We start from the raw sequence: 14,533 nt of genomic DNA, 5'->3' as shown, positions 1-14,533 counted from the left end.
AATAGTGGTTGGGCCTCTGGAGGATCCTTTATGATTCACAAGAAATTAGACATTTATGAAATTTAGACCATAATTTGGTCCTTTCATCTCATATTCATTTAGTTAACATTAGAAAAAAGAGCAAACTCCACAAAGACAAAAATAATAGGCACCATGAATTAACAGTCACATGGCAACTTACTTGTGGAGGTTCACAGCATGTGTTCCTCCTCGCCATAAATGTGCTCAGTTCTGGCTCAGCAGCCATTGCAAAAAATGTCCATTCCCATGCAATAAGATACCTTCAACCTCCAGGAGTACTCTCAACAAGGAAAGAGCCCCACAAATACAAATGCAGGCAGAGATTATTGTTCATGCTTAAAGGAATAGACCTTTAGCAGTCTTATTAGCTTAAATTATGCTTAAAGCACAATATAAATATAAACTGCTTTATATACATCTTCAAACCCCCTCCTTTCCTTCTAGGGAGGGGTGTGGGGGTATGTGGGTATGGTTTTTAATAGCTTTGATTTGGGGATTTTTCCTTAAAATTTCCATGTTTATTTAGTATTTTAGGGGTCCAGCTAATTCCGATATTTGAACAGCTTGCCCCTGCCCCCCCATTTAAGTAAAGAAGGTAATGTGTGTACTGAGATTTGCTTTCTTGTCTAACTTATTGTAATTGTGCTTTTGGCATTTCAAATCCTGCTGGTTTAACTAGAATAGCTGAAGCTCCTATTACCAGTCAGGAATTAATTCTTGAGGTTGAGAACAATGCACATACAAGGTTTAAATCAATTTTCTTTTTCAAAGATCTACTTGATTGTTAGGAGTGGCCCATTATAATTTATGGCTCTTCTTACTCATATGTGAAAATGTGACTCAGCTAGGTCAACTAGCCAAGGTGGTGCCTATAAAGAGTTGCACCAATTAAAAAAAAAAATACTTAAAAAGTTTCAGCTCTTATGGCCACTTACAAAATCACAGTTAAGTAGGGTTTGGGAGAATAAGTAGAGATGATAGAAAATGCCTTAATCTGCTTTTTTATTACAATGATTTTTTTTTCTTATTTTAGACATTCAATCTAGTGCAAAGTTAATTTCTCAATTATTAATAAAAAGGAAGGCTACGTCCTTTATTTTTGACATTATGTTATTAATATAAATCTTCAATCTCTCCCTATCTGCCTTCTTTGCTACATACAGACAGCTAGGTGGTAGAGTATATTGAATGCTGGGTCTAGAGGCAGGAAGATCTGAATTCAAATCTGTAGTTGTGAGATTCTGGACAAGTCACTTCATCTATGTTTGCCTCAGTTTCCCATCTGTAAAATAGCACCTATGTCCCATTATGATCAAATGGGATAATAATTGCAAAACACATAAGAGAGTGGTCAACAATGTCAAAGGCTGCAGAGAAATAAAGGATGATTGTTAGGTTCTTACTAAGTGCTAAGTCGGTACTTAGCAATTCTCTAGTCCACACCTTTTGGTTCCGGCCTTTAAGGGGAGTTTTACCCCTTTGAACTTCTGGGGAGGAGCTTACATGTTTAAGAGGAGCAAGTTCATTAGTAGAAGTAATTTTCCCACAAACCCTTGCGTTCTCACACACCCATTCTCTGGGAGGATAAAAGAAGACACCATTGAGCAAGGAGTGAGTCTACTCTAGGACAGAGTCTGGCCGGAGATTGAGTTGAGACAGCAGATCTCCTCCCCGAGAGCGATGGTCTGGAGACAACAGAACATTACAGATGATAATTGAGAAAAGTTCAATCTGGCAAGTAAAAGATCATGAATTATTTTTGAGAGAGCAGTTTTAATTGAGGGATGAAATCAGAAGCCAGATTGCCTCTGGCTGAGAAACTTGAGAAGAGAGTGAGAGGAAAGGAAATAGTGATGAGTAGAGGAGGCTCTTTCAATTTGTATGGTTGAGAATGGGAAGAGGGATTATTCTACATTCTAAATCTAGCTTGTTTGGATGTTAGGATCCAGTAGAGTTTATTAAGTATGAGTGAAATGGTCACTTGAAACCATACTGATATGCTTCACATTAACACTTAAGACATTAGATTTAATCTAGCTTTTAGGAAATGCATTTATTGCAATGATGTGGCAAGGACAGCTGGTATTAAATACAGTCTCTCAAAACCTGGGGAACATAATCTCCCTTAAATGTATAGGGAAATTAACTCAGAGAACATGACAAAGAGTAATATAATAATATAATATAATCTTTGCTACTGTCCTTTCTTGGGTCCATGGTCTTTACTCATTTCTACCACATGATATCTGCCAGCCTCCCTGAAACTGTCCCCTAAAGGTCTTTTCTGCATCTATATAGCTTCTTGTGTCTAGATAGTCTCCTAAATTTCCAATGGGTGGAAGAAGAAAATCTCTTTTCTTCCCACCCACCACCCCTCTGTTGCCCTCTACAAAATTCTGAGTTTGGATATTCCTTATTGAATGAATTGGGTATACACACATATAAATGCATGTGTGTATATATATATATATATGTATGTATATATAAATGTAATTTATAAATATGATTATAAATATGTTGACTCATTCAGGCATGTCCAACTCTTCATGAAGAATGTGCAAACTTATGTTCACTCTTTCTGTGACGTTATCCCATGCTGTGCCATTCCCTTCTTTTGTTTCCTAATCCTTCTCAATATCTGGATCTTTTCCAATGAGTCCTACCTTCTCATTATGTGACCAAAGTATTTAAGCTTCAGTTTTAGTATTTGACCTTCCAGTAAATAGTCTGAATTAATTTCATGTGTTGATTTCATTACTGTCCAAAGGAATCTCAAAATCTTCTCCACCACCACACTTTCTGAAAATGTCACATTTCAAGCTTCTAATCCCTTTATGTGGAATCCACTAAAACTAGTGTGATCCTAACTGTGGCTCTACAATATTTGAATTGTTTCTTTCTTGCTCTAACTTGCCCTTTGACCTAAGGACTCTTAGAATTTGGCTGGGAATTTTCATTTTGGCATCTCTTTCAGGAGATGATAGATGGATTCTTTCAATTTCTATTTTACCCACAGGGTTTAAGATATAAAGGCAATTTCCTTTGATAATTTCTTGAAATGTAATATCTAGGCCCTTTCTTTGATCGTGGCTATCAGGTCATCAAATAAGTTTAAAATTACCTCTCCTTCATCTATTTTCCAGGGCAGTTGCTTTTCCAATGAGACATTTCATCTTTTATCCTATTTTTTTTTTTTCATTCTTTTGAATTGGATTGTTTCTTGACGTGTTATGAAGTCATTAACTTTCTTTTGGCCAATTCTAATTTTTAACAAATTATTTTCTTCACTTCTTTTACCATTTGGCCAATTCTGTTTTCTTATTTTCTTCAGTATTTTTTGAACCTCTTTTGCCAAACTGTTCATTCTTTTTGTTATTTATTTTTTAATGATTTTCTTACCTCTCATTTCTTTCCCCAATTTTTCCTCTACCACTTATCTCTTTAATTCTTCCAGGATTAAGCTTGAGTCCAATTAGCATTTTTCTCTGATGCTTTGTTTGTAGCTATTTTGACATTGTTTTCTTTTGAGTTAATGTTTTGGTCCTCCCTGCCACCATAGCAGCTTTTTATGGTGAAATTCCTTTTCATTGTTTATTTTCCCAGTTTATTTCTTGAATTTCAAATTTGTGTTAAAGATGGATTCTGGTAACATGGAGCTGGGGAAGCACTGTCCTAAGCTTCATGCTTTTTGGGGGGTGTTGTTTTGAGTAGTTCTGGAGTTCTGCAAGTTTTTAGTGCTTTTAAGATGGTGAGATCCAGGGAAAAGTGTGGTCACCTGGTCTGTGCTCTTGTCTTTACTCACAAATGCTCCTATTCCCCAAAGCCACAGAGGATAGGGCTCCTTTTTGCTTTGGAACTATAATCAGGGCCTTTTCGCCCTTGTAATTGACCACTATAACTTCCTCTCTGGAATTGCAACCCAGAATTGTACATGGGCAATAATGTTGCCAATTGGTACCCAGTGGCAGCAAAAAGTGTCCTATAATGAATGTTTCTGAGACTCCTATTGTATTTAGACTGAGAACTCCTGAAGCTGTTGCTATGTCATAGCATGTGACCTTGATGTCACAGATTTGTCCCAACCACTTATTTTCTTAAACTAGAAAAAGTCTCATCCTAATCTTGTTAGCTCTACTGCTCCAAAATTTAATTTGAGGTATTATTTTAGAGTGATTTCAGGGGAAATGTTGGAAGAGTTCAGCTGGGTGACTGCTCCTAATCTGCCATTTTAGCTCTGCGCATCCTTTTGAAACATTTTATTGTTAGTCTTGCCCTGACAAATTCCAGCCTTACATTTTTCCCATTATTCTTCCATGTTTTCATTTATATTTACAAATTACTGACTGAAGCGGAGAAAAATCACAAAACTTTCCTGACTGGATTAACTACAAATTTGTTACATAAACTTAATTGGGCAGTCACTGTAGCAAAACATCCTTTTTTTACTTCAACTTGATTTACTATTTCACTCAATCTAGCCTTTTTTTCCCAAATCTTTCCGTCTTTCCCCAAACAACTTCTTAGTTTTTTTTTCCCCTCAGCCTCTCATCTAAGAATTCATTTCATTGAAGAAATGGAAGTCATATGGCCAGACCTTTCTCTTCTCTCCTCCACCTCATCTCACAACACTGTTACTTTCCACAATCTCCATCTTTTTCACATGATTTTTTCATTTTTCACTGTTTTCACTGCCAAAGCAAAACTCTCTACATGAAAAGATGATCCCATATTCTCCAGTAGATTGCTCCCTTTATCCTTACTTTCTTAGAGAATGTTTGCAAACTGCCTATAAATGTTTTTCCCCATCCTCAAACATGAGAAAATCATCCCTACTTGTCCTGTATCTCTCATGTTTCACTTTGAGAAAGTTGTCGCATCATTTCCTCTTCTAAATGCTCTGCAATTGGGCTTCTGACTTCATCATTCAACCAAAACGGTTTTCCCAAAGTTATCAGTGATCTAATTGCTACTGCTCCCTCATTTATCTGTGATACTCTTCCCTCTAGTTTTGATACTATTCTCTTCCAGTTCTCTTCCCATCTGACTCCTCTTACAAATCCTTTGTGGGAACTTCATCCAGGTCATGCCTGCTAATTATGGCTGTCCCTCAAAGCTTTCTGGGAGTTCTTTTCCCTCTATATTGTTTTGTTGATCTCATAAACTCTCATTAATCATCATTTCTGTTATTAAATCAGCTCGAACCTCTTCCCTAGTTTCTAGGGAACCACTTCTAATGTGTAGGCATCCTGAACTCAACACATCCGAAGCTAAAGTTTTCCCTCTCTCTCCTCTTCTGAACTTCCCTATTTATTTCCAAAGACACCACCATCCCCCTAGTCTTATAACCTAGTTATCTCTTCACTCCCCACTTCAATATAGTTGTCAAGTCTTCTTTCTTTACAAATTGGGTCCTTGTAAATATTTTTCCTCTTATCTGATAATGCTACCACCCTGATGTAGCCATCATGACTGGACTATATAAATAACCTGCAGTTTTGTGTCTCTCCCCATTCCAGTCTATGCTTCTCTCCTCAGCAAAGCTGAATTGTGACCATTTTATGCTCCCTTACTCCCCACATTTCCATCCCATCTATTCAATGTTTTTTTCTGTCCTCCAGGGATAATTATAAAATCCCCTCCACAATCAGACGCCCTTTCTTTTCTACTCCTCCCTCATTTTATATCTATCTTTTGAAATTGCCTATAACCTCTGGGCATATGTCTAAAGTGGAGTGGCTTATATTCTTGTGGAAGTTCCCATAATGTGGGATATTAGATTTCTGTATAGCTTCAAGTGATTTCTGAAACATAGACAATTATTATAATTTCAGGTGACTAAAATCTACAATGCTTTTTACATTTTCCCTCAAGTCACTTATCACTCAAGTTAAGATTTGCCAATTGAAATAATTTTTCATAGTGCAGATGCATTTATTAAGAACTAAAAGGAGAAAACTACAAGAGTCTAATGCAGTTTTAACTTTTATTTCTCCCTCAACCCATCTTTAGTAGAAGACTTAGGCAACCAATTAGAACACATGTAATAAACTGGCACCTGAATACAATATCTACATTGTTTCTACATGTTCTGTTGACATCCTTATAAAAACCAAAATGCAAATGAAGAGAAGCTATCAATGAAAAAGCAGGTTTTTGTTTTTTGTTTTTGCCTTCTGACTGCTTTCTTAAATAGAAAACACATACCTATGAACCAACAGGGGAAAAATATCATTAGGATGAAATAAAAGTTTTCTGCCTTCCACGGATTAAAAACCAAACCAGCAATTGTAAGAGCAGAAAGCAATAACTAGAATATTAAAAAAAAAAAAAAAGTAAATTCAGAATAATTGTCCATTATTATGACTATAAAGGAAGATCCTGGCTTTGTTCTTACCATCACAATTAATATCTTGAAATATTTATTTCTTCACAGTGTAAATATAAAAATGACCCACTTGGAGTAGGTTGCATTTGTTAAAATAGACTCTATTTTAAGATACATGCTATAAAATTACTCTAAAAAAAGTGAAATCTTTATAACTCTGTTGAAATAAAAATTAAAACTGTTTTTACATATAGAATGTACACCCAATTTGAATTTATATCTGTAACTCTAAAAGGCCATTATAGGCTTATATTTTATAATACATTTCAATGTTTACAAGATATCTACTTCCTCAGATTTTCTTCTAATTGTTTCATAATATCTAGCAATTATTTAATGACCTCTTAGATTTTCCCCAAATTTAGTTTTTTATACAAATATGCACACATGTGTATGTATGAGACAACCAATTAAAACATATCTAATAAGCTTCCTTATACACATACACACATACATATATACATATATATAGATATACTTTATCAAGTCTAACACATGTGCATGTTTACATAGATCCAAAGTGCTTTTATGATTTGCTATTAGTGATTGTTGGGACAAAGAGAGAAAAATCAGACAAATGGCTAACAGCCCAATTCGGAAACTTATTTTGTTATCAAAGAATTTTCCAATGTCATTTCTAGATTCTTATTGAAAAGTACAATGAAATATTGCTAACTGTACTCATTCAATAATAATAAATAATAACCTAATGAATGTAGCACTAAGTAGAATTCTTAGCTCTCCATTCAACCATTTCTTTCTAGGAAGCAGAAAGCATATGACTTAGGCTATTTACAAGATACTTACATAATGCCTAAAGCTAAACATAACTTCTTACTTTACATTTTCAAAAATGATTGAAACTTAATCCTGATGTAAACAAAAATATTTACTGTTATTAGTATATTATTTTTTACATACACATCTGTTATTTCCTACATAATTTTATCTAGGTGCACTAAATTTCTTGAAGTGTTAACTCCAACCAGTAAATGAAATAAACAGGGAGAGATTTTCTATAGCATCTGAAGTTTTTTAAAGATCCATTCATGATTTGTAATTAGGGTCAGATCTCCAGTACACCAAAGCAAAGGCTTAGCCTTCTTGGTCTTTCTGTTCCTGTCTGAAGCCTCCTTACTTTAAATATGGATCATGAGCTAAGCAAATGGTACAGAAGCAGCCCTCTGATTCCACAGCATGAAGTCAGCATTTCTGAAAAAGTTAAATTGGTTGAGGAAGGAAAAGGACTTCAGCCCTAAATTGTCCTGCAAACATTCTGCCAGATGTCAATTAACTAAGCTCTGATCTTTTGTTTAGGTCCTAAGACAGTTCTGAATCCATTTCCCCCAAAAGAGTATTTGTGACAGTGAGCATCTCAAGCAAAATAGAATGTTTTTCATATTTTTCTTGAGTCTCACTGATTATATTAGAGAACATTACAAACAATTTGATTAGAAAGAGTCAAATGCTGGCCATTTGTCTGATAGGACATATATTAACCTCTTTATTTTGCCCTCATCTTAAAAAAATCTTTTTGCCTAACAAATTTTATTTTCTTGACTTATGCTAAATATATTCATTATTAGTAACAGTTATTCTTGAGAAAATATTTCAGAATAAAACATGGCCAAATTGATTTTCTACTATACTAGAAAACCTTTAGCTAAAAAGGCTGTTTTGAACTGTATGGGCAAATTCTTGGGCAAGGGAAATATCTGGGACAACTTTAATATTTCCTTAATTTATACATTTGAGAGTATGTTAAGATTTCTATTTTGGAGCCCTGCATATAAGGAATGGAATGACTTGCCAATACCATGAGATACACTAGAAAAAATACAGGATATTTTGCAGGCAATTTCTTACATATTTCATACTTGGATCAAATGTTTATTAAATATTCACAGTAATTTTAGAGAAGTAACATTCATGACTTTAAAACCTCAATTTACTGCATATCATTTTTTTCTAGACAGGTGCAAAATATGTCAGTGCTTTTCTATAGAAATGCTTAAAGTTCCTCATGGATCCAGCTATAACTTCAGGGCCGGCTGGAGGAGTCCTTTCTCAATGAGATGAGATTTCAGGGTTTTGTAGATATTTAGCTGTTGCTCTGGCTGAAGCACTAATAGTTGCTGAAGTACTTTGCTGGGATTTGGACCCCTGGTGATAAAAGAAAAAAGATATAATTCACATTAATTTTTTTTTATTATAGCTTTTTATTTACAAGATATATGCATGGGTAATTTTTCAGCTCTGACAATTGCAAAACCTTTTGTTCCAACTTTTCCCCTCCTTCCCTGCACCCCCTCCCCCAAATGGCAGGTTGACCAATACAGGTTAAATATGTTAAAGTATAAATTAAATACAATATATGTATACATGTCCATACAGTTATTTTGCTGTACAAAAAGAATTGGACTTTGAAATAGTGTACATTTAGCCTGTGAAGGAAATCCAAAATGCAGGCGGAAAAAAATAGAGGGATTGAGAATTCTATGTAGTGGTTCATAGTCATCTCCCAGAGTTCTTTCACTGGGTGTAGCTGGTTCAGTTCATTACTGCTCTATTGGAACTGATTTGGTTCATCTCATTGTTGGAGAGGGCCACGCCCATCAGAATTGATCATCATGTAGTATTGTTGTTGAAGTATATGATTTCCTGGTCCTGCTCTTTTCACTCAGCATCAGTTCATGTAAATCTCTCCAGGCTTTTCTGAAATCATCCTGTTGGTCATTTCTTACAGAACAATAATATTCCATAATATTCATATACCACAATTTATTCAACCATTCTCTAATTGATGGGCATCCACTCAGTTTCCAGTTTCTGGCCATCACAAAAAGAGCTGCCACAAACATTCTTGCACGTACAGGTCCTTTTCCCTTCTTTAAGATTTCTTTGGGATATAAGCCCAGTAGTAACACTGCTGGAGCAAAGGATATGCACAGTTTAATAACTTTTTGAGCATAGTTCCAAATCTTTCTCCACAATGGCTGAATGTATTCACAATTCCACCAACAATGTATCAGTGTCCCAGTTTTCCCACATCCCCTTCCATATTCCACATTATTTTTCCCTGTCATTCTAGCCAATCAGAGATATATGTAGTGGTATCTCAGAGTGGTCTTAATTTTCATTTCTATGATTAATAATGACTTGGAGAATCTTTTCATATGGCTAGAAATAGTTTCAATTTCTTTGTCTGAGTAATTCACATTATTTCAAGTTTACATATGGATTTGATTTCAACTGAATGACTAGGATAGGCCAAAACCCTACTTCTATCCTTGGGCCCACAAGCTCCTATTGTTACAAATTCTTCTATCCATAGATCTGGCACAGATTTATTCCTTGCTTCCAAAATACATATGCCACCTTAAAATTTATGGTCAAATCACATACTTATTTGGAGCTCTTCTTTGTATCAGAGATGTGATATTCATCTATACACAATTTCTGCCATACTGTTTTCTAGTTTTCCCAAAATTTTTATTGAATAGAATTCTTGATCCCACAGTTGTGAACTGGAGACTTATCAAACTCCAATTTGCTGTGCTTATTTGTTTATTTTGTGCAAGTTAATATATTCCACTGACCATCTGCTTCTATTTCTTAACTAGGTTCAAAACGTTTTGACAACTATGACTTTGTAGTGTACTCTGAATCACTCTTCCTTTTCATTTTTCTTCAGTCGATTCCTTTGATATTCTTATCTTTTTTTCTTCCAGATGAATCATCAAGTTCTATAATATAGTTGTTAGTATAGTACTATGTCAATTAACTCAAGAATATTACAATTTTTATTATATTGGCTCAGCCTACCCATGAGCAACTAGTTCTCCATATCTATCTTTGTGCAAATGGTATTTTGTAATTGTGTTTGTAAAGTTTTTTATGTCAGTAAGTTAACTCATTTTATACTGTTGATAGTTATATTACTGTGAGAATGGATATCTTTACTTCATTTGCTCCTATAGGGAAACTGTCCCCTTTACAGCTAATTCTTGATCTTGCTGTCAAATACTATGTATCATTTTAAGGAAGGTAATATTATTCCTGTTTTCTAGTGTTTTAAATAGGAATGAATGTGTTTTTATTGTTTTTTTTCTGCATGTAATATGATTTTTGTTGTTTTTAGTGGGTTATTTATATTTATAGTTTTTTTTAATACTGAACGAATTAAATGAATAATTTGGTTATAATGTATAATCTTTGTGATAAATTATTACCTTCTTTTTACTAATATTTTATTTTAAAATTTTGCATTAAATTATTATTCATTAGAGAATAGGAAATTGATTTATAGTTTTATTTTTCTGTTTTGATTGATGCCGCTTGGTTTAGGTATCTAGACTTTATTTTTAATCATAGGAAGAATTGGGCAGAATTACTTCTTTACATTTTTTCTTTCAACTATTTACATAATACAGAATTCATTTTTCCTTAAACGTTTGGTAGGTTTCATTTGTTAATCCTTTCCACTTCCCTAATTTGGATATTATAGCCAAAATATGGAACTTTTTCACTTGGGACTTAAAAGGTAACCAGTGGATTCTTTCAAATTCTACTTTGCCCTTGAGTTCTGAGATATCTGGGCAATTGTCTTATAATTTCTCGACATTCTGTTTTCTGTGTCTTTCAAGGAGTGTCTTAGATTTTCTAGATCAATTGTTTTGCCTTTGAGATATTTTTCATATTCTTCTATTTTAGTTTTTTTGCTTTTGTCTTATTTCTTAATATCACATGAAGTTATTAATATCCATTTGGCCAACTTTAATTTTCTTCAGCAAGATTTTGTACCTATTTTACCATGACATTAATTCTCTTTTCACAAATTTCTTCCATAAGTATTCATTTGATTAAAAAAAAATTTACCCATAATTCTTCTAGAAATTCTTGTTAAACTTGTATCTAATTATTTTCTGAAGCTTTGTTTATAGATATTTTCAAGTAATTTTCTGCTTCTGTGTTTGTGTCCTGACCTTCTCTGTCATTAGTGTCTTTTTAGGGTAAATTTTTTTTTTTTTTTTCCTCTCAATCAGACTATTTCTTCACTTTGGACTTGATATTAGTGCTGGGGTCTGGATACTCCTAGAAGCAAAGAAAATGTGTGTGTGTGTGTGTGTGTGTGTGTGTGTGTGTGTGAGTGGGACACAAAATATCTGGTCTGTACTTCTGTTCTTTTACATCCTTCTGTTGCTTTCATAACTCAGTATATGGACTGACAATGTTTAATATTCCTAAAGTGGTGTGATTGGAGATCACTACCCTCCTTGTTTCTTACACTGTAAGTTCCTGACCCAGGTTTTCATATGTTGGTTTATGTACAATTGAATTGCCATAGCCTAGTGCAGGATTCAAGCCTAATGGGAGGCTATTCAGGCTCAGAAGTCCTGATCTGCTGGCTCCCCTTTAGTCTGGAACTCCTCCTCTGATTATTTTATTGCAGGCTTAGATGATAGGCTAAGGACTGGAATTGAGTTCTTACTACTCTTCTTCTAGGCTCCAAGGACCACCTACACCTTCAGAACTTGTTCCTTGCTCAGAACACAGCTAGGATGGGTCCACATTCCCTTGCCATCACTTTTCTCAGGCTTGGATCCATGACCTAGAACTGTACAATATATGACAAAATTGCCAGATGGCACCTCTTCCTTCATTCAAAACGGATTCAGCACTCTTCTGAGATCTGCTGTCTCCCTCCTCCTTCTGTTGTGGGATGTAGAAATGCTTGCTCCCTGCGGCTACTGTGGCATTGAGCTTCTGTACAGCCCAAATCTCCAGAAAACCTCCTTCTCTATCTTCCTCACTGGCTCTGAGCTGGAAAAAATGATTCACTGTGATTTTTTTCTTGACGCTCCAGATAGAATTTAGAATAATGCATTTTGGGCATTGTTAATGGATGCAACACTGTGTTCAAGGTTGGCAAAAATGATTTGTGTTCACTATTTTGACTCCACTGCCATCAGTTTATTTTCAAATTTTTTTTGACAGATTCTGATAAACAGTCATTTGTAACCAGTTTTTGTGTGTCATGAACCATTTGGAGAGTCTGGTGAAGCCTATGAATCCTCTCAGAAATATGTAATTAAAGCATAAAATAAAGATAACAATTACAAATGAAACCAATTATATTAAAATATAGTTGTCAAAATAAAAATAAGCAACCAAGTTTACAGACATTATATGGATAAAGTATCCCTCTTGTAAAGGAATTTATGTTAAAAATCATTGAAGTTGGCAACATTCAAAAAAGGATGACTACAGGGAGAGTGTGTATCTACATCAGTAAGGTCAAATATGCATTAAATTATTCAAGAAAGTAACAAATCTACAATACAATTTTCACATAAGCTACATCAATTCAAACCTAACTAAGCAAATAAAATGATTAAATGAGTATTCAATGCCTCTTAAAATTATTCTTTACACAACACTAATAAAGTAAGTGGATTCAACTGCAATAAAAAAATAGCACTAGAAAAATAAAACTGAATATACCTGGAGGTAACAATCATTTCCTATTACTCAATGTCTTATTTAGGGGCAAATGAACTGAAGGTTTACAGTGATTATTTGTTCTTCCCTTTCCATCCCAAATAAATGATAAAAGTTGAGAAATATGACCCCTTGAGATTAATGCTATATGAAATACTAAACTAATTGTGCCCTTATCCCTTATCTATTAAGACTCTGCTAGAGGTTAAAGTATTTTTAAATGATTATCTTTAAGAACATCACACACACACCCACACACCCACACACCCACACACCCACACACCCACACACACATACTAAGGTAATACTTTAATACAAGTTTGTACCTTATGAAACTGGTGATATATACATGCACAAAAGTTGCCATCAAATACTGACAGTCAAATCTGTCCATTATTCCTCCATGTCCAGGAATGGTGTTTGCAAAATCCTTCCAAAAAAAAAAAAAAAAATTAATAAAATAAAAAATTAATAACATCTTTAGATATGTACCAGATTTTTTTTTCCTGGTAATTCAATTTATCTAGGATGAGGAAAAAAAAGATATTGCCAAATGTAAAGCTAATTTTTTCAGTATAGCCTACCTACTACCTTTTTGGCTTCATAATCATAGATTAAATGTGAAAAGTTCTTGGAACTAGAGTGATGTTCTACAGAGGGCTCAGATAGACCTAAGAAAGTTAAGTCATGCCTCAGGGAGTGTCTATAAATTGATCAAAATTAATTAGTACCAGTTATTCCAGAGACAAGAACAAGTGTAGCAACCTAGTTAACCTCCAGAAGAAGGAACTGCTTATGAAGAGATAGGGGGAAATAGGTCTTCTCCCCTGTTTCCTCCCACAAAAAACAAAACAAAAAAAAACAAAAACAAAAACAAAAAAAACAAACAAAAAAAACACCTTTGACCAGAGGAATATAAAAAAATTTGGTTTGGCGTTTCTGGAGGGATATCAATTTCTCCTCTGCCCACCAGTGTCCCACTAGTCCACATAAGAAAGTTAGTGTCACTGATGTTGGGATAATGTTTTGTACTAATAAATCTCACTTTCTAAAAGCTACTTAAGACTGGCTGACTAAAATTATTCTTAACCCCAATTCCACTGGGGTACCACTAGACTCTTGTGGAAAGGATTTATCTAGGACCTGAAACTTACCTAGGAAAGTAGGAGTTAGGATAATGATGCCCAGAGCTTATATGAGTTAAAGAGGTCAATTTAACCTGCAGAATTTTGTGAAGTTTCCACCATTACTCTGTAAATCACAAAATAATTTATTTCTTTGCTTGCAACTGCAATGTGGCAAAGAACTTTCTTCCCACTTTTGGGTTTTCTAGCATTTTGGTGATATCATTCACCTGATTCTGTGTAACACCATTCTAGTTTCAAGAATTTTTCACATTTAGTATATGATTGAGATTGATAGCTTAGGCACTTTATCACTTATTTTTACGAATCAATTAACTCTGCTCTTACTTCAGCACTCCAGAATTTTCTACACAACTTCTATTGTCTACACAATTTCTATACCTTACTGCTCCCCAGTGATGATGGATCATGTAATTGGAAAGAGTTGGGGAGATTTTAGCCAATTTTCTTAATTATCAGGAAAAAACACAATTCATTTTAT

The 14,533-nt window shown here is 34.4% G+C and overlaps 1 protein-coding gene across 1 annotated transcript in view; it reads right to left on the bottom strand.

Annotated features, from left to right (window-relative positions):
* Positions 1-5,990: 5,990 nt before the first annotated feature.
* Positions 5,991-14,533, bottom strand: part of CDS1 (CDP-diacylglycerol synthase 1) — a 75,203-nt gene continuing 66,660 nt past the window's right edge. Inside the window, exons 12-13 of the mRNA XM_074276159.1 lie at positions 13,234-13,337; positions 5,991-8,569 (exon numbers count right to left, since the gene is read on the bottom strand). Coding sequence (XP_074132260.1) covers positions 8,440-8,569; positions 13,234-13,337 — 234 coding nt within the window. The 3' untranslated portion in view covers positions 5,991-8,439. The remainder of the gene's footprint in view (positions 8,570-13,233; positions 13,338-14,533) is intronic.

This window comes from Sminthopsis crassicaudata, chromosome 6 (genome assembly GCF_048593235.1).
Source record: "Sminthopsis crassicaudata isolate SCR6 chromosome 6, ASM4859323v1, whole genome shotgun sequence".
Taxonomy (NCBI): domain Eukaryota; kingdom Metazoa; phylum Chordata; class Mammalia; order Dasyuromorphia; family Dasyuridae; genus Sminthopsis; species Sminthopsis crassicaudata.
Note: the sequence above shows the minus strand (reverse complement) of the source record. Positions and strands in the feature narration are given on the sequence as shown.